The sequence below is a fragment of the Melanaphis sacchari genome, unplaced genomic scaffold (assembly GCF_002803265.2).
Source record: "Melanaphis sacchari strain LSU unplaced genomic scaffold, SCAv2.0 Contig77_pilon_pilon, whole genome shotgun sequence".
Taxonomy (NCBI): domain Eukaryota; kingdom Metazoa; phylum Arthropoda; class Insecta; order Hemiptera; family Aphididae; genus Melanaphis; species Melanaphis sacchari.
Window position 1 is genome coordinate 2,000,393 of NW_020271547.1, and position 26,745 is coordinate 2,027,137.

Below are 26,745 nucleotides of genomic sequence, written 5' to 3' on the forward strand. Positions count from 1 at the left end.
GTCCCTGTAGCGCAGAGGATAGCGCGTTGGACTTCTAATCCAAAGGTCGTGGGTTCGATCCCCACCAGGGATGATGGTTCATTAAGAAATTTTTTGCGTTTTTTTTTCTCAAATAACGTGTCAATAAGATTTATTATTTATTAATTTTTATATAAATGATATTAATTTTAATTAATTACAATTGAAAAATAATGATTACATGTTACAAAGTGCAATAGTCCAACTGTGCAACTATCTATATTACGCTTTTGGTCTTATAGTTCAGGTGTTCATCAGTTGATACTTATCCGTTGTTAATTTACTTATGGTAGAAATAGTATTATTAAATTTCAGGTAATTCATAAATAATTTTTTATTTTGAGTGTTTCGACAATATTTTAACACATAATGTCAGCTAGAGTGATGGCTATGGTTTGCTTAGGACGACTATCGAATAATGGTTATATTGAGTACTTAATACCTATTTTTTAGTAAACGTATTAGAAAATTAAACATTTTCAAAGAATTTACCGCTTATTTAAAAAATTAATACGTTTAAAAATGAATGTACGTGCACCGTTGCTATAATATTTAAATGAACAATTTAGCAAGTCGATTTTTTTTTAACTGAATATTCAAGTGTAATAATTGTAGAATAAAATAATGTATAGTATTTTCAAAAAAATTTAAATCTATCACAAAAAATTAGATATTAATACTTAAGACATGTACTATTCTCATTGCATCTTTATAATAATTATTTAAAATAGTTGGGATAAAAAATAAAAAATTTAAAAAAAAGAACGTATATAGATGGTGTACCTACTTTTTAAATTTTTAATATAAACTCTATGAAAATCGACTCATTCGTTTTTACACAATTAATTTTAAATAACATATTTATTGATTATATACATCTTTCTTAATTTAAACTTAATTTTATCACATTTAATTTTAATTTTAAATGATTACAATTTTATTTTTATATTTTTTCAGTAATTCTTATTTTCTTTCTTTTATTTATTTATTTTTTATCGTAGCTAATTAACGAAATTGATGTTAAAAATGTATCTTTGAATTCTTTATAACTTAAAATTTGTCGATCAAAAAAGACTTTTTGAAAAAAAAAGCCACTTTCCTAGTTCATTAAATTTTCTTTACGCATTCTACATTTTTCGATATTTATATGGAGAATTATCAAAATAAATATTGTGCTCATTGTTCGATAAAAATTGTTGAATATGACTACGTTGTAAAATAAGTGTATAAATTGAGTGTTCTCAATCATATTACTAAGAATTTCGTTCTAGATCGTATTTTATTGATGGATGAAGGGTTATCATGGAATATTATATAATTTATTATGTTATTGAAAATAATAATGCTTTTATGGTATGTATTAGTAAATGAGACATGAGTATTAAATAATATGATGAATAAGCGATAGTATTATGTATATGATAAAATATATAATTCATATTCGCAGAAAAGAGCAAGTGATGTTGACGACGGTATTCAAATTTACCTCTCTGAAGTAGGGTATCTGTTCTTTCCTCTTAGTTGCTCGCAATTGAAGGATTGTGCAGGCTCGTAAAATTGAGTTAAGTTGACTACTATAGCTGCAACCGTTGATTATAATCAAAAAATCAAACATTAACGACTCATGGTAATTTATTATACACAACTCACGTCGAGTTATTTTATTTTTATAAAAATATTCTTGAATGTCGATAAATCGGTGACTTACAATACATAATTGTAACCTATTTTGGTGTTAAGGCACGCCGTTGTTATGAGTTGTCTCAAGTAGTTGAGTAACAATACCTACTTCATATACACGTACGACATACATATTGTGTAGCTTTTAGTGGATATTATTATTTTATTTATGTGCGACTTAGGCGTCGAATGTTTTGTATTTGTTGCGCAAAAGTACAATCCGTAGAGCTAGCTAATGCAAACGCTCGAGTGAAAATAAAGTTTCTAAACAACATATATTATATACGAACAGATAAAAAAGTCATAACTATTGTTATCCGTTTCAAAATAAAATTCAATTTGGTGTTCTGATTTTTGCTTAAAATAACAGTCATAATATTATAATTTTGATACATTTAATTAGCCAAATTTCAGCCGGTAGTGTTAAAAATAATTTAAAAAAAAATTGATTTTTTGCGCGAATATAGAATTTTGAAAATTAAATAAAATATTTATTTTATTATGACAAATTTGGAATTTTATTTTTAAAACACGTAAATAAGAATAATTGTTTTATCGTGATGTAAAGTTTGAATAAAGATGCATTTTTTTGATTGCATTAAGTATAAAGATAGTATTATTATTTAAATTTTTTTAAGCCAGATATTAATTTGAATAGTCTTTTATTTGTGAAAATGTGCTAAAAACGCCGATGAACCACAGTAGTCACACTCAATTATAATATGTATAAGTACGTATACTGGAAATATTCAAAGTTTTCCAACAGCTTCTGCAGTTATTTAATCATCAATAAACAATGACTCAATGGAAATTATTAATGAATCATTATATTTATTTTATTTTGTGCGCCTAAAGTTTCGAAAATTGAATAATTCAAGAGCTTTGAAAACAAACCCATATTTTAATTTCCTATGTTATTTCACAAGATTAATAAAATAACATAACAGATTTATATTAATGAAGTATATTTCGTTGTGCAATAAAATTTATCAACTCCGTGAAGACTAAAGATTTACGCTGAACTGCAAATACAATAACAGCATATGTATAAGTAAATAATGGGTTATAGAGATACCTATGACGTTGAGAGGATCATTAAAATAAAATTGCTAAAATTTAAAATTTATTCTACAGACAAAAAAAAAGTGTCTATTTAATATACGACCTACATATTATTATGTATGATTATTTATTTACTGTGACATAATAATGCACGCCACATATTTTTCTGCAATAGATGTATTTTTGACACAGTAAAAAAAAATGGCGAGTTATAAATATTTGACGGGAAACATAGTCTGTTAGTAATGGCTGTGAAAAAAATTATACAAGATGAACGTAATATATAATCTACGTACTACCTTTTTGCCATTGAGTATACAATATCACTTTAAAATAGAGGGGCATTTGATGGGTAGTAAAAATGTTTCAATTCTTATTGTTGAAGTAATTTCTTGATTAAAAGTTGGATCTATTTAGTGTTTTAAGGAATCAAAAGTAAAAAAATTCTAAATAAAAAAATATTCGAGAAAAACCGGGAAATTTGCTGTAAAATCAATATTGGCAAAATTTATTTTGTTTTTATTTTTGTGGAATTTAAAAATAAATAACTAAAAATATAATATATTATATATATATATATATATATATATATATATATATATATATATTAGCATTTTGTGTATAAGATACGATTTTCAAAATATTTTTGAATTTTTTTAGACATTTTGTATTTTTTTTCTTATAAATTTCAATAAAAAATTTTTTTACTTGGTTGAAAAGCTTGGAAATGTATACAAGGTTTCCAATAAATTGCTATATTTTTATGAAACTATTTAAATACCAAGATATTTTAAAATCACTAACAATTTCAAGTATAGTAGCGTAGTTAAATTTTTTTTTTAATGTTCAATGTTTATAGCTAAGGATAAAAAATGTAATATAAAAGTCTTCATAAGTAGTTCATACTGTAACTAAAATCTTAAATCTTAAATTTTCAAATAATAATAACGATTTTATAGTTATTTTGTTATAATTTAACAATACTGCTATTATTCGTACTTCGTAGATACTTTTTACGTGTTTTATTATATGTTTTATACACCCCATGATATTTTTTAGTGCAGCGTTTTTGGTAAAAATTAATTTAATTTACCGTATTATTAATAGCTAATTAAATTACTTTAATAACGATAAAAATATATTATAAAATATTCTCAGTAATATAGCTTATAGAATGACAGATTGTTTTTGATCACAATTATTTTTTGTATGCAATGCTTAATTATTAAATTCAAATTTAATAATTTAATACATATATTACAGTGACTTAGACTCTCCAATGACGAGATACATTCGACATCTACTAACTGCGGTACAGCATAGCGGTTACCTACTTTCACCCTTTTTTCGTTAAATTCCGTGTCCGCATTGGTGCATATTTTATTTGGATAATTTTTCACATTACTAATTACTAATATCACTTAATAAGGATTAATTAAAACATAATTAATATGGACAAATTTATAATTAATTTATATTATATAACTACTAAACAAAGTATAAACATTTATCATATTATTCTTATTCATATTAGTTCAATAGTTGTGATTTTAAACTGTTTGGTTGATATTAATTTATTAGAAATATTGTCGTGAATTTAATTCCATTAAAAAAAAGAAGGTCAGTAAGTGGGTACCACTTTACTAGACGATATAGGGCCAAGTCAAAGCCATTATAATATATGTTGGTATTAAATTTGAATTCAATGATGTATTATTATAGTATACAAACAATGATTTTAAATGGAAATAGGCTATCAGCCTAGGATATTTTACATGCAGAAACATTTTTATTGAAAATTTGAAAAAAATCAATAATTTAATTTTTTTTTTTTGTCTTTAATAGCTCAAAAATAGTAAAAATAATAAAATTATACTACGCATAGAAAATTATAATATCGTTTAAACAATTCATAAAAATCCAAAGTATTTACAATAAATTATTTCTTTTTGAATTTTACCAAAAAAAAAACCAAAATTGATTTTAGCAAAAATTAGATTATCGTTACATTTTATGGTTTTCTTTATTTTATTTTTTTTGTTTTCCCGATAATTAATAAAAGCACATGGAATTTTTCACTTTTGACTTCTAAAGTACCAACTAGGTCCAATTTTTTATGAGAAACCACCTACATAGTTAAAAATCGAAGCATCTTAAGTATGTAATATATCTGTCTAATATACATATAATATATTATATATTTTTTTTATTTTTAAAGAAATTTTAGGAAAATAAAAATTTTAAAAATATAATATATTATTTATATTCACATCATTATAATTCATATTCGACATAATAGATTGTACAATTTTACTGTTTATATCAAGATACTCCATATACTATTTAGTATATTATGCACGAGATATAGACAATACATATAATGTCTGATCTCATTAACATTTTTTGAGCTATATATATACATAATATACATATATTTAAACTTGATGAAAACTGTTTCGTAATAATTACATTGGATATTCTAAGAATCACGGAACATGGATAATATTAACCGACATTTTAATTTTGGACCTTAAATTAATTTCATATTGAATATTTCTATTTGAAGTATACTTTGTATAACTAAAAACCTAAATAAATCAACTATACAGCTAGTTTTTCTTTGTTATTAATCAATAATTAATAAAACATTTAAATTTATCTCATCACCATGCATATACCTAGAATGAAAGGAGTTAAATATTCTGGGTCAACTGTTTTTTCCACGATTTTCAAGCTCAAAGTATTTTAGGATTCGTTTTATATTAAATTGGGTCCCTTCTAGAAAAGTACCATAACAAGATTTTGCAGGGATTTAAAAAAGTGTACAAAGCATCGGATAGGTTTTGAATTTTTCTCAATTACTTGTTAGTTTGAAAAAGGTTATTTTATTCTAATATTATACACGGGTTTTTGCTATAGGTACATACAAAGCTCTTATGGAATATATACGAGTACATATTTAATTTATTGTTTAGGACATATTATATAGACACATAGTACTATATAGTTAGGTATATATAAGCATGCATACAAGGCCTTCTAAATAAATTTTAGATTAGATTTAATATAAATTGAATAAATGTCATTTAAAACTTCTAACATGTAATTTAAAATATAATTATATTTTTTCTAATATTTACTTTGATTATTTTTTATTTGTTCTTATTAATTTTGTTTGAATCATGGATTTGCTTTAAGAACAAACACTTCAAAATATGTTTATTTAATTTAATTTTTAGTTTGTAAATATTATTATTGTTCTACAATAATTTTACATAAAAAAAAAAAAAAGAACATCATTAAAAAAATAGTTGATTCCTCACTTCGTTACATAAAAAATATTAACTCTGATTTTATTTAGTACTTAATTTTTTCAAACGTTATTAATAGTTTTTAAGTATCTTTCAAGTTTCGATTATAAATAATTATTTAAATAAAAGTTTTAAAATATAAAAATGTATATGACATACTTATTTAAAAATGGACGTTCATTAGTCGCATCAATCATTACTAACTTATATTAACGAGTTTTCAAAGATGTTAGTTAAATGAACATTAAAAATGTTAAGTTATAAATTAATAATTAATAAGCAATATGTTTAAAGATAATATGAAGAAAAATATTAATTTAACTTGGTAAAAAATAAGTTTATTTTTCTTAAATATCACCTTGTTTAAAAATAGTGTTCAAGTAATTGAGAAATTTCTAAAATTATTATTTTTAATAATTAAATATTTTATTAAAAGTGTATCCTAATATTTTTTTTTATAATGCGCGCTAGCAGTAATAATTAAAGCAATTACACATTTGTCTCAACTTAATTATAAAATATATGAATTTTATTTAAAACAATTGTATTGAGTTATCAAACTATAAAATGGCTAATTAATTAATAAGTCATAGCTTTATATGAACATGATTTTAACCTGATGAATTATCTTTTTAAATAACTGAAAAATCTTAAGTTATTTAAAAGAATATTTTTACTTGCTAATATTCAATTAATTGAAAATAAAATTAGTATTATTTGTTTTATTTGTATATCTAGTAAATTAATAGTTTCAGTAGTTCACAAAATTTGGAAATATATAAAATTTTATGAATATTTCGATAGTATAATTGTTACAAATTATGATAATTTTGTAAAGTAAATAGAGTTAAAACCTTAAAATTGAACTTATAATACTTAATTAAATTTATCCATAGTATTGTTATATGACCATTGACTATATAAAATTTTTTTATTATTATTTTATACAGCTAGAATCTCTGGACGATAAAAAAAAAATGAATAGAACCAAATTTCAAAACATTTTTACTTTGTTAAATTGTTGTTTCCGTCGCAGTCACAAGAGAATTAAACACTGAAGCGTGACAACATTATTATTGTTGAATGTTGTTAGATTTAGAATTGTCATCAGGCTTTTGGGTATTGTTCCTTTATTTACTAATCTTAATGTATTTATACGATCAAACGTTTATGTAAATACTATATATACTCGTATATAAGTAGTGACGTAAATATAGGAATGCGGCTGCATTACGGCTTTAAATCTAGGGGAACTTTCTGAGTACTGTTCTTTTTGTCATTAACAAAAAATATTTGTTTTGAAATAAAAAAAAAAATAATAATTTGTTTTGATATTAGGTATATTTTATAATATACAAGTACTTTTTGATTATTTGAATCAATCATTACGTACATATTTATAAATAACAAACAATTGGAATTTTATTTAGAATCCTATTATTTAAAAGAATTGTGGATAGTAAATAAGTGTATAGACACTAATTTTAGAGGAAGTAATTCGTAAGAAGCATAATTTTTGGTGACAAGTTTTGGAACGTCTAGTAAAAGTAATTCTTTAATTGATAAGGAATGGAATAGCTTTAAGAAGACACAAAGGAAATATACAGAACACATGTTAGTAAATTTTTATTGGATGTAAAGTTGCGTGTAAAATATAATAGAGTTACGAAACAAGTGTTACAATTACCAACTGGTAAAACAAAATATTTAACTCCTAGCATTCAAAACTATTTTATTTAATGCTTGGGTCAAAATTCAAGATAAATAATTTTAGCAAATATTTAAGAACCTACTCTCTTTTAATAATTACAGATATTGCTCAAGATATAGCCAAAATTGATCAATTAAGTATAAAGTATATGGTTTATCGATATGTGAATATTTTAAAAAACAATGATAAAGTATCTATTACAAAAGAAATCAAAGAGACTTTTCTTGGTTTTTAAACTGTCATAGATTAATCTGCATCCGGTATAACAACAAATATTTGCAGTTAATTGGATAAAAAAAATGTAGATGTTTCAAAATGTCTTGTATAGGGTTACGACGGTGCTAATATTATAAATGGTATATATAAGGGTGTATAACAACGTATTAAGGAATTAAAATCGAGTGCTTTGTTTGTACATTGCGCAAGTCATAGTTTGAACTTAGCAGTGAATGATGTAGTTAATAATGTAATAGAGATTAATAATTATTTTGCTCTTTTAAAAACTGTTAACGTGTTTTGTGGAAATAGTATTAATCAATGGGATTTACTTAGTTCATGTTATGGTAAATTAGAAATCACGTTAAAAAGATAAGCCCGACACGTTTGGAGAGTCATTTTTTCATCTTTAATTGCAGTAAAATAACGATTTTTAAGGTGCTACAGCAAATTATTTTTAAGAGTAAAAATATAAAATGAAATATCAGAAGCTATAAAAATAAAAAAAAAACATGAAAAAATTCGAATTTTTAGTTATGACTATCATGCTATATTTTATTGAGTATAAATTTAAGTTCTTCTTTATTACAAAGAAAAGATATAGATATAGCTCTGGCAACGAAGAAATTAGTAATTTTTTTACAATATAATTATAAAACTTCGACAACATTTTGAAATGATTATTGATGAAGTAGATGAAATGGCTACAAAATTTAAAATTTCAATTACTTTTGAAGATTAAAGAAAAAAGATTACTAAAAAATAATTTGATAAGCTTGCATAGAATCATAGATTTGACAATTCAAAAAAATTATTTAAAATAACATTTTTTTTGTCACTGTTATAGACTTTATAACATTAAAAAAAAAAACAACAGATTTTTAGGTATGAAGAAGGTTTTAGATTTATTTTTTTTTAATATCTACAATATTATATTAACTTCAACAGATACATAATTTAGAGATAACACAATATTATTACGACAGTAATATCTAAATAACTTTTCTGAATCATTACTGATTTAAATATTATTTAGTGTAAAAACATTAAGAAGAAAAATCGAAAAAATTAAAACTATAAGAGAATTAACTGAATTTTTATAATTAAATATTATGATATGAGCAGTAGTTTTCCGGAGGTGTGTTCATTATTAATTATATTTTTAACGATATATGTAACAGTAGCTACAGCTGAATAGTCATTTTAAAAATTAAGAATTATAAGGAATATTTTAGAAATTCAATGGGGTAAGAACGACTATCGGATACCGCGTTAATGAACATACGATTAGAAGCTAGAGAAGCAAATCTCATGAACGTTATGTAGATTATTAACAACTTTATGAATTTAAAAGCTCGTGAAGTAAAATTTTAACTGTTTTAACTGATTTATAAAATACATCATTAAAGGCATATAAACTTACAATTTTCTTTTAAACTTATTTTCAAAAGGAGAAGGGCTCTTTAAGTTTTTTTCAATAGGTCTGAATTTTTATATTTACGCCACTGTATATAAGTCATATAAGCGACAAGAAATGTTTGTTTTGGCAGCTTTGATTCATAATAAAATCTTTCGGTAACGTATAATCTAAATCTGGCTCAGGGAATACTTTTCTCTTGGCATTTGAATTATCTCACCACGCGTGATTGTAAATATAATGTTTGCTTTTGCAAACTAATTTTTGGGAAAGCTAAAAGCTCAACAAGCTATACGCAGAACTTGGAGATAAATTTGAGTTATTACTGTTCTGTTAATAACTTATACATAGAAATGGTTCTTATTAACTATTTTTGTCTGATGTAATCAATTGTGCTTATAAATAAATTCAACCATTACAACTTAATTATAATATTAATAATAATCTTTACACATAGAAATAAATACTAAATATTTTGTACGCATATCAGTTGGTAAATATTTTTTAAGGATATTTTATTTTATTGTACTATATATTTTATAATTTAATTAGTATAATTAATTTTTTTTTCAAATACAGCAGGTTGAACAAAAAAAAAAAAAAAAAATTGCTTACATATTATAATAATATAATATTGTATACAAGTATATGTAGGTACATAAAGACAGTTTAAAACTGCATTCCTACATTCCAAATCCATCGTTGCCTAAGACCTCAGCGTCCTCTATTATATATTTTTATCAGTAATCTTATATTATTAGCCATCAGCTATCAGTGTTACGTACTATGATACTGTACAATATTACTATTGTATTGATGTAAGATAGATTCTTAATAATTCCTATATTAAAGTTTTTAGCCTTGAAAAAGTAGACTTACATTTCTTGTCAGTTATGTTAAATGGGCCACTCGATGTTCCTGATCTTCTGCTTGCTGCTATGCCGTTTAGAGACATTAGAGTGAATTTTCCTTTCCACTTTAGTTGACTATAGTTTTGGCTCATCTATACTAACATTGCATTATATATATTGTATGATTAGTAATTTAGCTTTGGTTCTGTGGATTAATTTTATTATATATGTATAATTTTGTGAATTATTATTCCTTATAATTATACCACATTTATTTTACCAACCATGTTAAATGTTCATTGGTGTTAAATAAAACAATAATAATAATGATAATAATAATAATAATAATAATAATAATAATGATAATAATAATAATAATAATAATAATAATGATAATAATAATAATAATATTAAAACTAAAGGATTTAATATGTATTTAGATTAATGGACAATTTTACGGAATTTTATGAAAAAAGTTTTAAATAATTAAGTTTATTTTGTTATTGTGGCTCATCGAGAGTAATTAATAAAATTAAGATTATATTATAATCTTGTTTATATTATTGAAATACATTTTTGTAGACAGTTATGTAGTAAAACACAATTGTTTATTTTAATACGGACATTTTATGTTAATTATCAATTTTTGTAATTCAAATGAATAAATACAAAAAAGTTTTCTCGTCAAAAAATACGAGTTGAAATGTATAGAAAAAATGTTTGGTTGAAAAAAATTCATAAAAGTTAAAACTTATCTTTTCAATTTTAGGATGAATTAATTATTCTTATTGTCTAATATGTTAATTAGTATTAAAACCACTTAAATGTGTAGGGTTATGTTTACGATCAGAAAATTACGTTCATACAACATTTAATATTACATTTTTTATCTTTAATATTGTAATTGTTTTGTAACAAATGTTATTATACTATAAATTATTTTTACATTCTGGCAGTTGTTTATTTTTTTAGCACTAAAAATTTCTTTAAGTGTACAATATAATTGTTAAAAAATTAAAAAAAAAAACATGGCTGTATTATTTAGATATTATTTTTATTAACGATAATTTAGTTACGTGAAGATTTAAAAATAATAATATTAAAAACTGTAAACGAAAATTACAAGATACGACATATACATTCTGTCACATCTGTATAGTAATTTCAGTGTGTCACAATAGACTTAAAAATTACACTGTAGAACATTTTCTAAAAAAACAACATACGTGTATAAAAAAAAGTCTAATTGTAAATCATTTAGCAAGTGTTCCAATATATTTGAAGTTTTTATAATAAAAATATTTTAACTAATTACGATTCATAACATTATATATAACTCGCAATAGTTTTACAGGAATTTGGAATAGAATTACAACGTAATACGCACATTAATATGTATTTTGAACGAAAATCCCACGTAATAGATTACAAAGCCTAGAAGACAATAATTTTATAATATATGTATTATGTGTATTGTGTACTATACTTTATATAGTATATATAAACGGTATATTTAATAATATTGAATTCTAGGAATCTCTTACTAGTTATCAGGGAGGTTGAAAAATAATTTTCGAGTTTCAGAAAAAAATTTAAGCAGCAGTTGCTAGGTATATTTATTTTTATTTAAAATGCAATTTACGATGCACATTTAATTAAATGTTATAACTTATAATACTATTTTAGTAAAAATTAATGGTCTAAAATGACAAAAATGTCTACAAATTTCTTACTAATTAGAATTTTTAAGAATATAATTTTATATTGTGACATTAATGATCTTAGTTAGAGATATTATACATATTTTTGTCTTAAACCAGTTTCTTAAAATTTGGTATTTGTAGAGGATCACTAACATGTATATGTATTTTTAGGTGGCCTCAGATAATCTTGAGTAATATTTGTTCCTCAAAAAGGACTTTTTTGAGAATGACGTTTCACACACACACAAACACACACACACATACATAAGGAGCCAAATGCATGGTAGTGAATTTTATGACTATTTTTTATAGTTCGCATACTTTTCAAAAACATACTTTCTACTTAGCCCAAAAATCTTCAGTAGATGCAGTTTTATGTGGGGTATTCAATAAGTTTGGAAATGGTCTTTACACTAATTGGGATTGATAAACGATAATATTTTAATATAATTAATGAGGTTATTAAAGATTTTACATTATAAATGTACAACAGTATTATCTTGCTTCATGTAAGTATTAAAATATGCATACATTAATTAAGAGTTTCCAAACTTATTAAACACCTGGTATATTTAGGTAAAAGTCAATAATATCCAATTAAAATGAAGATTCTGTTATTCTCAAGAACTTCACAACTACGTCAGTCCATTATCTCGTTGAAGGAGCTTTGTTTTTAAAAATGTTGACAGATTTTCAATCTCTTAAAAGTATTATTTTGAATTTAGTTAGTAATTCTTATTAAAAAATGGATATAAAGATTTAAAATATATTGCAGTCTGTTTCAGATTTTTTTTTACTTTTAAGTATTTTTAAGTATTTTTAACTTTTAATAACTTGTTCGAGTATATTAAGCTTTCAGTTGATACTTTGTATGGGATCGCATGATCATCAACTTGTCGTTCTCTTATTCAAGTCTAATATATTATATACCGATAGTTATAGACGTTTTATCTTAGACAGATACAATATATATAATGCAGGCCAAGTGTTTTACTGTAATAAAACTAACATCGCATACTACATAGATTATGGTTATATTATATCATTACTGTCGTTGATCAAAGATTAAAATAAGTTATCTATTGAAAATATATCCGAGATAATATTGACAATGCTTAATTTATTTAGAAAATTTCATTATTGATTAGGTTATTATCAACAACACTAATTATTTTTACACGTAAGTAGAAATAGTCAAAGTTGAAAATATTTTAAAATTATCTTTAGACAGTTATTCTTTTACTCCTTCAAGTTTTTTATAATATATTTTTGGAGTTGAAATACTCTGGCAAAACGTTCATTCCGTGTAATTTAATAACGGTATCGGATATCTATGACTGAAGAGTGTAGGTATACGGCATTAAAATAAAAAATTTCGAGTCGAGATGGTGTTGGCGTTAGAGTTAGAGGCGGATGACGAATACAGGATGAGAAGGTAAATGGGGAGGATATGGATGATAGGAGGAGCTTTGTCGAGGACGCAAAACAGACAGCGCGTTATCGTTTGTCGCCGCCGCCGCCCGGCATGAATGAGCAGTATAAACTAACCGTTTTATACGCGAGCCAACGTGCCACCGACTCAGTGCAAGGCATGCGATTAACATGGTCACACAAACGGTACTGTCGTCAACGTGCGCAGCATTTGACGACAAATCCGTCAGACGCGACTGCTACTTCGGCACGTGTGTTCCGCACAAGGTAAGTGGTTGATGTATTTCGTACATTCATTTATTTTACACACTAGCTGGTTATATTATATAATATGGCTCATTGAAATATGTTATTCATCTTTAATCTTTATATTGTTATATGATATTAATTATTTGTCTATCAAGTTTAAAAAAAAATACTATTTTATTTAAAATTTAAAAATAGTTGCAATTATAGTACCTACACGTTTGTTTGGTTTACGATTATGATGAAAAACCAGATGAGTTGTTCATTCGATATAGTGTTAGAATATAATGCGATCGAAATTTCCATTTATTTTTCACACGTTAACTGTTGTTTTGATATCGTCTAATACACAGCGGTTTTGTGAGGCACTCTAGAGTCTAGATAGTCGGTATTACGACGTCATCACCAAAATCGTTTTTATTTTAATGAAACGGATGAAGCAATGCTTAGGTACACGAATTACAAAGTATTAGTTATCCACCCACCCGTGTACCAAGTGTGTATGAATACTTTTTTGTCGAATTTATATGAACTGCATGTTTAAACGACTAGTGCATGACGCACATTAAAAAAAAACCATTAGTTTGTTATACACAGATCAGAGATAAAAATGCAGTTTGTGTCATTTATTAAATCGAGTTCTAATATATGGTTTACATGTATAATTTTCAATTAAAATTCAAAGTTTATGTTTTAATTCAGGTTTAAAATAAATGTTTTTGTTTAAATATCGTATCTTATGAATGCGAATTTGTACCGATTTATTCATTGTATATGCATAGGTATAACATTTTCGATTAGCATATTTTTATATGCATGAACGAACCAATACATCGTTTTATTTTTGGATGATTTAAGTTGTCATAAAATATATTTATAACTAAAATCAGATAATTCGATTTTGATTTTTATCACGATCGACGATTGAACATTTTTTAAATATCTTGATTAATTTTTTCACTGAAAAAAGTTCTGATGGTTCTAAATTCCAATATTAAGTCATAATTTAGCAATGTTAAATTACTATTAGGTAATTTGAATGGTTTTTTTTTTCATTTTTTCAATTAGTTTATAATTAAAAAAAAAAAAAAATAAAATAAAGTAGATTGCAGATTAATTTTTTTTCAAATATGCTGTCATGTTTTGAAATCGGTAATAACTTTTTTGTAACTTATTAGTTATTTTATGTTTGAAATGTGAAATATCACGTTGATTTAGTTGTAATAGCTAACGAATGCAACACGTTTCTTGCAGTACTAAGTTCCTATAAATAGTAAATGAACAATTTTATATTTAAGTTAAAACTGTTTAATATTTTGATTTTTGACATCTGTTGGGTTATTAGCTTAAAATAAGTAGGTAGAAAACAAATGAAAATAGGAGTGGGTTAAAAATTAAAAGTTAAAAGTATTCAATAAAAAATTATTATTTTTGTACAACTAAAAATGTCTATAAAGAATATTTAAAATCGTTACAAATCATTTGTTTTTTAAATAAAAAATATTATTGTGTTTTTATATGTATTTATTTTATATAGTCTAAATTAGGGACTAAAATATTTATATTTTATCATAGTGTAATTAAAATTGTTTTAAAGTAATTAATTTCTGTATATTCGTTATAAATTTAAATTTATTTTATTTATAAGTGAAATTTTTGTAGACAATAATATGTAAGTGGTAATACACGTCTGGTGCATACATTTTACATATAAACTGATATTTTATTTGAGCACAATTATATTTTTATTTAATTTCATTGCGATCAATAATTTTTAAATTTTAATTAAATGCTTTTTGTTGTTTATTAATAACCGTAAAAGTATCAAAAATAACTAATAAAAATAATTACAAATATTTTTCTATTAACTAATATATACTCGTACATTCTAGAGTTATTGTAGTTTTATTATTAGAGAATTAAAAAAAAAAAAAATGTACGATTGTGCAATTGCACAATGAATGCAATATAATAGATGTACTTATAATTGTATAACAATAAAATTATTTGTACATAATTTTATTGTTTATTTTCTATTAAAATGTTTTTATATTTTATCATTGTTCAATTTGATACGAATAATTAATAGTAAATATGTAAAGATAAATTTTAAAGAGTGCATATTTACATGCTATATACACAAATATGTTATTTCATTATTTACCGAATTTTTTATTGTCGAAGAAAAAACGTGACTTTCGATAAAAATTAAAAAAATTCTTGTGAAATGTATTTATTCATTATTGTGCATACCTTTTAAATTTACGATCACTAATTCGTAATGAGTAAATTAATCGTTTTATCATTATTTTTTTTTTTTTATTAAAGAAAATAACTATATTCAAAAAAGTTTCTGGCAGTGTTTATTTTTCCTAAAACTTTTGACTGTCGAATCATATAGTATTTGATTAATTTCTATCTATGTACAATTCACGAATGATCTAAGTTTTGTATATTATGTCCTTTACATAATGTTCCTTAAAAGTTATGAGTCATGAACACACTAAAACTAAAACAAAAAGTGATAGGTAATAGATAGAATATTAAGAAGTATGAAGTGAGTACTAAAATATTTTTCTATAAGTTGTAAATTTTAGATGTAAATGTTCTTCTCCAATACAATAATTTTTCATAGCACATTTATTGCCTATTCATTGCGCCGTACAATACTAATGTAAAATTTGTCATTAGTGGACCAGCAGATAATCGCTTAATTTACGCAGGCTATTAGATAATAGTACTTTATTAATTATTACAATGTAGAAACATTTAATTTCAAAATATTATTTTAAGAAGAGTTTGATTCAAAACAGGATATTTTTTTGAAGAAGTGCGCGTTATCTGTACGCGCTTTGAATTGGAGCGTTTTACAATTTAAAATGTACATAGAGACAAACCATTTGTCTAAAATAATGAAAAATATGATTATCCATTTTATTAGAAATTAAATTTTCCCGCAATAATTAAGAAAACTCTAATACACAATACAAATTTGATCTTTTTACTATACATTATGTTCAGTATATTAAAAAACACATCATATTTAGAATAGATTTAAATGTCAAGTATAAAGATCACAATAAGTAAGATTATTGGTTTTGATAAATGATAAGATACGCACATTTGATAAATATTTTAAAAATACAATTCGTAATAAATGGATTTAATTATTGTTAAATTTAGATTTTGAGATAATACTTATTATATTTTTATTTTAATCAGTGTAAGTTTATAGCATAATTATTATTATTCCTATTAAAATGCAAAATGTTTCCATAATTTGTTAGTTACTTAAGTTTTTAGTTTTTTCTGTTAAAAACTGCATATACTAGAAAATGCGTTTCCGGTTCAATGTGCCATCTTCAGAAAAATTATTATTAAGCTGTAGATTTTAGGTATAACCTAAATGTCCTAAATCCTAATAATATGATATATAAAATATAATATAAGATATTAACAGTAAAATTTTTATTATAGGTTTAACTTATAATAATTACTAAAAAAATAAAAAAAATTGAAAAGAATTAAAAAGAATTCGTTATAATAAATTATAAACTTGATAATAACACGTTACGAAGGTAATATTTCAAGTATACCCAATATTTAAGGGGTGGCTGAAAATGTTTGATACTAACTATTAAAAAGGTAAAAGGAAATCAATAACAAAACTAACTATGGTGCCAATATGCTGTATAATAATAGTAATAATAATATGGTGATATGACCAATGTATTATGTGTTTTTAAGTAATTTGCAGGTTTTTGATCACGTATATATATTAATAATAATGTGTTAATAGTTTTTTTCATATTTCATCATACTATATTAATTTTCATTTTAAAAATTAAAAACAGTACTTAATTATGTTTACTACAAATTTGTTATCAGTGAAACCAATAACCATACACTAACTGGGAAAAGGGAAAACAGATTATACGCGTCGTTATTATCGATGGTTTCATTTCTGACGTGCGTTTTTTCAGATTTTTTTTATTATTTTCATTTATTGACTTATATTTTAAAATGGTGCCATATCTAATAATTTTAGAAGACAACAATTGTTAAATTTAAAAAATTTAGTAACGACCACTACCACTGTATAATGTATCAAATATCAGGACACTAAAAGTTGTAACGTAACGATGCAAGTGCCAAATTGTATAAAAGAGATGTTTATATAATTTTTTAAAATATTACAAAATTCGTGTGTTATTTGTGTTTAATTTTAAGAATATATTCAATTATAAAATAAATAACAGATTACTCAAAGCAGTATCTTTAAGTTTTACTATAAAATATGTATAATATGGATACATTTTAAATGCTTATAACGTATATTTTTCTATAGTTACTTTAGTCGTCTTATGATATAAATGAAACATTTTTCATCTTGGTTATCGACGTAGATGATTTGGATGATCATACACACAAATTATTAAGCCACTTGTTTTCGATTATACAATGTTTAAAAATTATTAGAAAATTTGAAAAACCTTTAATTATAAAAACTTAAATAGTTAAATGTGAAATATAGTATTTGTCAAAAGTTGCACACATGTAGGTAAATCATTAAATTTTAAAACATCGAAATCTGTATGTGTAACCATTTTATACTTAAGGTGGTAAGAGTATATGTAGGTACATATAATTATTATATAATATGCACGTTATATATCTATATGGTACATATTTTATGTAGGTAACTGTGGAAAGAAAACAATAAAATTTGAAAAGCAATTAACCGGCGGCGGCACGTCGACGAAAATGCATAATGCGAGTCGAATACAGTTTATCGTCTCACCACCATAATATAACACAACCGTGAGCGCAAGAATTCGTATCACAAGATAGTCGGTATACATGGTTGCCCCGGGTTGTTAATTCACCTGATTTTGATACGTGTACGGTGTACCTATGATTATGTAGTGTGTTGAGTTATGTATGGATGGTACACATATATTATATTATATTTTTAATTGTGTTGTTTTACATATTATACTACGTATGTGCATTGTGCACTGTGCAGCAGTGAATAATATAATAAAAATAATAATACATAAACGATACGGTAGTTTATACTGAGTGATTTATTTAACGCAAGACACCAATTATTTAAAAAGGTTATTAACGTTATTGAAAATATTTTATTTTACTAATTTCTATCGTTATATTTATTTATTTATTTATTTTTTTTTTTGTGTTAATATACATTTTATAATTCCTACTGTTCTAAAGTAAAATATTTTTTGGAGTATCTATTTCGATACATAAAAGTTGAATTTAGACGAATAGTTTATATGTTTTAAAAGTATTTAAAGTTTTTTTTTTTTTTAAATGGAGTTGAGTGGTGCATAGATACCTCGCAAAATGTTGATTCATTTATATTTCACTCAAAAGTTAAATTTTGAATACTTATAAACAACTTGTTCGAAATTTGTTTTGTATATACTAAAATCAATATAAACAATTAATAGTCTACTTTGGAAATCAAATAAAAAATGTGTGTTATAATCATTCAAAGGAGTAAAAATTTAAAATCGATAACTATGAAAAAATAGTGAAAAAAAATGTAATTTTCTAGTTACGTTAGATGATGTTAAGTTAGGTTTGGTGGAAGTAAAACGCAAGCGATTCCCACGGCGGCATCAGTAGTTCAAACAGCAAAAAAAGGTTAGATTAGTAATGATCTCGTTGCGGAAGGCAGTTCTCGCGGCGTCGTTGTTAAAAAAAAAAAAATAATAATAATAAAAAAAAAAGGTTAGTAACGATTTAAGATTATGTAAAAGAGATATTTTCAAGAATGTTTTGAGTACCTTACGCGTTAAATGAATCTCTCCGTTCATATCCGTATCATAAACATCATATTTACACGTATTAAAACTTCGGTCGTACGCGAGTATCCGAAGGGGTGAAACAAACAAAATTGTATTGTTTACAACTTACCACCGAGATATAATATATTAATAATATACTATAACAATATTATATAGTTATAACCTCATAGGTGTATAACGTGTGCATGCACCGACGATAAAACGCGTGACGCGGCGTATTCACCCGTAGTTTCACGTATGGTCCGCGTGTGCATATATCATTATTATATTATTACTGTTGCCGAATTAGACAAATCCGTTTAACCACGCTTAACGTCCGGACTGAGGGCAAGTGCAGTATTATAATAATAATGATAATCACAATAATAATAATAATAATAATAATAATATATATATATTTACGCAAACACAATACTATATGCGAACCCTGGACAGAAGAATAAATTAGCGGACCATTGCGAAATACAACACAACCGCACCGCCACGCTGCCGCCGAAACGCACAGCGACAATAGTGGCTCCGGATCTAATCCTATTAATTGCAGTAGGTCGACTGGCCTGTTGTACAACACTGGACCACCACTACAACTATTAGGCATTATGGAACACACACACTACACAGCATCGCTGGCCATAGTAGTATAATGCACACTACAAGAATACAGTAATACCGACGCCGCCGCTACGATTATAATATAATATCCGTGTGGCAAATCCCATTGAATAATAATAATAATACCAACAAACACAGGTAGGTAATTAATTAACGATAGGGGCCCGTGGCGCTTGTTTAATATACCTACATTATAATATACATATTATACCCACGTATTAATACTATACATACTATATACTATTGCAAAGCTGCTGTTGTTGCTGCGGAGAACGGGGTCGGACCACCATCGGGGCCAGCGCACCGCTACTATAATAATAACACTAATAATATAATACACGATGGGACAGTTGTAGTTGTAGCGCTTAAAGTATTTAAAAACCTTACGGCGTAGGCGGGGTGGTTTGTGCACCCAAATATTGTGTGTTATGAAGTAGTAGATAGCGCGCAATCGAAACGATGATATTACGATGGTCAGCGGTGTTCCTATAGGGCACATCCCGTACACGTGGTATACTCTTAGGTCTTAAGTATCAATGAATTAAAAAAAAAAAAATTAGTTACTGTTATTGTATTGAGCGATTTGTGCCTCTGTTGAAAACCGAACAAAATATTGTTTTTAAATAGTGACATTTTTTCCCTGCTGATGAAAATTGTGTACCTGTGATGGCGTTCGTGGTTTGTCGTTGAATATAACCAACTATGACATGATAATTAACTAACTGGTAATATTCATATTATTAATAATATAATAAAATTACATATCCAATGTTGTGGTAACGGCTTTGTTACACTGAATAGGTCAAAAATAGTTTCATCACAAAATTATTATTATTTTGAAAATTACACGGATACACGGCAAACCTTTTCTCTTAGCACCCTAAAGTTTTCATTTAAAATTGAAAGAGTATACCCTCAACAAGTTTTATGGGAATATCGCTGATAATTATGTTGTAATCGTATATATCTCCTTTATATATCTACGCGCACTGCGCTGAAATGACGATTTAATCATATAATAACTTAATATTATACTATAATAGGTATTCAAATATATACGCACATTAACAATAATAATATTACAGTAATCGATGCGGTACAACAATAATGACACAATATTAATAATTATATTATGTTTAATCGTTTTACGACAATACAACCTTTATAGATATAGGATGATTTTAATAACATATTAATATAACGAGCAGTGAATAGTGATGCTTATAAAGTTAAGGGCTTTAACAATAAGATCATTCTGTAATGTAGACACACTGTTGATATGGATTGCTCTTCCCCTTCACTGGCTAAATACCACAATAGTAAAATTTTTAGTTTTTTTTTATAGTTATTTATTAGTTTTCAATATTGTTTAACGCATATTTTATTATTATGAATACAATTATAATTTATAAGTACATACAAATAGTCAAGTCCTACTTCGAATAGCGAGTGATTCAATCATCGCTTCCCTAAAGTTTTGCACTGGCAATGAGTATTTATACTCTCTCTATATATTATTTTAAATTTAAGTTTAAAATCATAATTCATGTAAAGAAAATACCAAATTAATTTACATAGTTATTTATCTCTTTTAAGCTAAAATATCGTGTTAAAAGTAGAGAGTAATACATTAATAGTTAAATAAAATTATAATTTAATATAATTTATGTAAGAGTAAGACTTTAACTAATTGTGAGAACAACCAATGATAAATAACATTTTTAACATAACTTTTAGAACAAAGTACATTTTTTTTTATATTGACACGAGATAAAGTTAAAATATAAAGGCACTAAATAGTTAACAAAAGATTTGCTAAAATATTTCACAGAAATGTTGTACAGTCAGTTTTCGTTTTTACCTTCAAAAAATGTATAATCATTACCTAATACCTTTGATGTACATTTTAAAAATAAATATGATGGCAATTTTGTTATTGAGAAATTTAATTGGGAGAAGACCCATATTCCTATTATTTTTTGCCATAAATCATTGTAAACAACACTTATTTAAATTAATTCTTATCGTGTTATTCTGTTTGTTTGCTATAAATGAACAACACGAAGTAGATAAGATAAAGTGATAAAAGTCTGCGAAAAAACAAATGCTTGTTTTTACGACAACCTTTTAGTTAGAATAATTTCTATCGGGAAAACCATAGTATTCGAGATTTTATTTTCTAGTTTTCACTGTACTCCATAATATTGAAAAAAATATAATATCATACATTCTGTAACGGAATAAGATTTAAAAAAAAATAGAACAATTCAATAAATATGTATACAAATGAATATGTAAACTTATTAAAAAGAAAGATATATATTTGAATTTTTTTAAATGAGTTTTGTAAACTTTAGTATCTGTTTTATCTCCTAAACTTAACATGAATATACTGGTGTTAGACCTCCCAAAAAAATCACGATATCATTACTATGACTTCTCAAAACATAGCATAAAATTAAAAATAGAACGAACTTATATCAAAATATTGTTAATTCAAGAATGGGTCATTAAAATTTTGAAAATATTGTGGGTGCTTTTTTCGTTATAAATAAAATAATTCCGAAAAAATATTTTATTTCAAAATTATTTAAGTCTGAATAAACTAGTAAAATTGAGATGAAAATGAAATTTTGAGCTCCAAAAGTATTATATAATAACGTAAAAAAGTAGAAATTAAAAATAAGTTAATTAATTATTTTTGTACTTTTAACCAACAACATTAATGTTAAATGTTTGATAGCTTAAAATATATACAAGTAAATACTGAAGTGTTCATATAATTTAATATATAGGTAATTTAGTATCAGTAAATTTAATCAATTTTTACTTAATTAATTCTAGTAAAAAATATGACAATGATAAACGATAAGGAAGTTCACAACAGTAAATTATTCTTCAGATAATCACGTTAAACTACTGCGATCGATGATTAACACAAATACATTTTAGTAAAAAAGTATACTTAAATTATTCTTTATATAGAATTTTACAAAGGTAAAATACTTTGAATAATTAAAATTAAGTTTCTCACAGACATAATATAATATTGATATAAAGTTTATTATTAAAAATAAACGTAGAGACCGTAGGGTTGTTGTGTATATATAGGTGAACTGATAGATAGTTCTTTCAAAATAAATAAAGTTCTATTTTAATAAAATATCGAAACAGTTACTTAATTAATGTTAAAAAATTAACTCTTATTTTCTAATTTTCTGTACGAAGTGTATAACTGTACAATTATATAGGAATTCGAATATTGTGACGCTCTCGGGGGAATGTATTTAAATTATAAAGTTGTCAAATTAAGTGCTCATTTTTTTTTAACATGCCGAGTGTTATCACACTATCTTTTTTTTTATATCGTATTGCACAATCAAGGTATACTTATAAATAATACACCTTATGCACAATATTTTATGTTATTTTTATAGTTAAAAAGGTGGCCCAAATAGTTTATTTCCATACCAAATCAGCTTAGATGAGCAGTAAAAATAAAATTCATCCGTATCGCCATTGTTACGCGCATATTTGACGAACTGCACTGAAAATAGGCGACAGCCTCGAATGGTATGGATATCCATAAAAACAGTAAAACATTTTGCAGTGGCGTAAAAAGTAAATACCTCGGAGAGTATTTATCATGGGTGAGCCGTGATATTGCTACAGGGACTCACAATATACTTATTGGTGAACGCTGATCGTTTAAATATTTTTGTCTCAAGTGAATATTACATGCGTACCTGTAAATAATGTTATGAAAGTTTTTTATTTTTTTTTTATTTAGATAAACATAATATTTTATTTTAAAAATCGAGAACAACGAGATCCATCACGGTTTAGTTTTTTGGGGTAATAATTACAAATGACACATTTTGTATTCCTTTATTATGATATATATACTTACAACTAAATATGTTTTGCTTAGTATTTCTCAATAATATTTTAGTGAGCGTTAAATTATTAAGCACCCTCGAGAGTGTACCACTAAATCTCATCACCACTGGGTCATAAATATTGAAGTGTTGGCATTATCAGAATCAGATACATATTATTACGATAAAATAGTTGTTAGATGTAAATTTGTTATGATTGCATTTTAATACAATACGGTTATAATTTCTACGAGTTCAATGCATCTTACGTTTTGCTATATTTTATAGTATTCATGTTTTTCTATAGTCATAGTTCTAATGTAATTGAAATAATAAATAATAATGATTTAAAATTTAAATTATTAATGAAAAATACCGTACCTACACGTAGATATATAATATTTTACGTTAAAGACAACAAATTTTAATATAAGTTGTATATGATGATATGGAAGACAAAAGAAAGTCGTCAGAAGCAAATAAAAACTGGTTTAAAACAATAGAATTTAAAAAAAATATAAAAATATTTTTTGAATGCGGCCCACGCGATTAACGAAACTAATGAAGTTAGAAAGCATTCGCGCAAACAGCGAGTTCACTCGCCGGATAGTAGTCAAAAGACATCATTATTATTTTCATCATCATCATTCGAGAGCCATTATATGGTATAAGATTAACGTTTTTGAAAAAAGTATTTCATGTTCGTAATGTAATGTAATGATTGTAATGTAATATAATATCATAAAAGCATCGATCACTATTGTGTTGTAGACGTGTGGGTAGTCGTATTTTATATATTGCTTCCGCACCAGTCGAACTGATATTTGTGACCATTTTTGCACTACGTAGATTGTGTACGACGGGAATTTCAAAATTCTAAAAACATTGAAAATGCGCTGATGACAATTTTCGTGTAAAAGTTGAAACGAAACGTACGACATTCGGTGCTATAGTTTAAGTAAGCGCTGCAATATACAAAAACCGCTGCAGGGTGTTCGCAAACACATGGGTACAATTCTAAATTCTTCACCAACATCGGAGTTATAGCAGACTCTCATAACAGGTTATTATACTTATTACGTTTCCATGAATAATAAATATATCTATATTTATATTTTTTATAGTTTGATAAGGCCTAAACAGTAATGTTTTTTTAGCCTATATCAACTTAATGGCTTAATATAAGTTATATCTTTATTATTAATAGGTGTAAAATGGTTGTATATTCTACAGCTTTTGAGTTTGGTTTATCTCGTGAAAAAATGTGCAGATTGCTGAGGTATTCTTTTTATTGACAGCTAGATGTGTTAAAGATGGATTGTTTAGATTTGTATAAAGCAGTTGATCACTATTATGTTCTATTGTTTACATTAGACAATATATATATATATATATTATATTAAATATTAATATATGTATTGTATGTGCTGATTCTTTTTTGATGAGTTAGTTGGGTGCGTCATAATATTTTTTGAGTGATGATTACTTCTTCTTTTCTTTTATTACTATGGGCCAGGTGGTATTTAAATTTGTTTAAGGTTAATTTTACATTTCTTAGTTTATTAGAAATAGGTAAATTAAGTCAATAATTGGATAATATTGAGATGATTTTGTTGGATTCATTTTTGTTGAAATCTAGGATTTGGAAACTTTCTGAGATATTGAGCCTGCTTTCTATATTTCCAGGTATCTCTTTACACGAGAGGACCCACATGAATTATGTTGATTTATTTATTCTAGCGAGGACATTATATAAGAACCACTAATGATGACAATTTTGTAGTTGACTCGGTTTGAAGATGTGATGATTTTTAATATTTCGTAAAAAGCGCAAGTTTCTGCTTTATGTATACGAGTATGCATATGCTAGTATAGGACGGTAACCAAAAAAAAAAAAGAAAAGATTCTCTTAGTTTGTAATTACTGAAAAACTCACACGAATAATATATTTAAAGACTTTTGTATACATTTGCGGAATGATTAGAACGTAATCCGAATATTGTTGATACATTATTTCCATTAAATGGTTACGCATGAGTATGACCAAGTTGTCACTTTTCTGTATTATGTCAACCACTTTACTGTGTTTGGCGAGCTGAATATTATTGATATTTGGCGATTAGAGTGTGGGGAGGGGGGTAGAGAGTGTAGATTGAGTTTTGCTTGATGTTTGTGACTGGAAACTAAAATTTCCCTTTCTTAATTGTTATACGATTTCCAAAAGTTGAGCGACTGTTTATCAATGGGTTGGCGGTTAGAGATTTGCACAAGATATTTCTGGCGGTGTATTTTAGCAGATTCTTAATTTTGATTACGTATTTTAGTACATGACTGACGTTTGAGTTGAAAAGGAGGCGTATCTCTGCGTTGCACAGGGTACTATTTATTACAATATTATCATGTCGCGTAACGTAGGTACGCATAACACGACAATATACTTAAATACTACGATATTATTACCCATGCACCAGCACCATCTCCGATCCTCCTCCCACCTCACGGATTTGCCGCTATAAGTGCACGATACTAACGTGTTATCGTATTTGCGTGCTATTTCATAATCTAGATTTATGTACGGTATTTCCCAGAGCGAACAATAATAATATTATGCGTATTGCGAGTCGCCGCCGTGTTTTCGCGGTAAATTCCACATCGCGTCGTAATAGTATACCGTGTTGAGGCGTACTTGCGAGCGCGCGCGTACACTCGCACACGCCCGCTATAGAGATTTCGGTCTAACGAATAATATCATATAATATGCATTTACGGGTGTGT

The 26,745-nt window shown here is 25.6% G+C and overlaps 1 protein-coding gene and 1 non-coding gene across 2 annotated transcripts in view; both read left to right on the forward strand.

Moving 5' to 3' along the window:
• Trnar-ucu lies at positions 1 to 73 on the forward strand. Its single transcript has one exon. It is a non-coding gene; the product is annotated as a tRNA-Arg (tRNA).
• Positions 74 to 13,539: 13,466 nt separating this feature from the next.
• LOC112601343 (slit homolog 2 protein-like) overlaps positions 13,540 to 26,745 on the forward strand; it is a 56,279-nt gene continuing 43,073 nt past the window's right edge. The window contains exon 1 of the mRNA XM_025348916.1: positions 13,540 to 13,667. Within this exon, the coding sequence (XP_025204701.1) occupies positions 13,561 to 13,667 (107 nt within the window). The 5' untranslated portion in view covers positions 13,540 to 13,560. The remainder of the gene's footprint in view (positions 13,668 to 26,745) is intronic.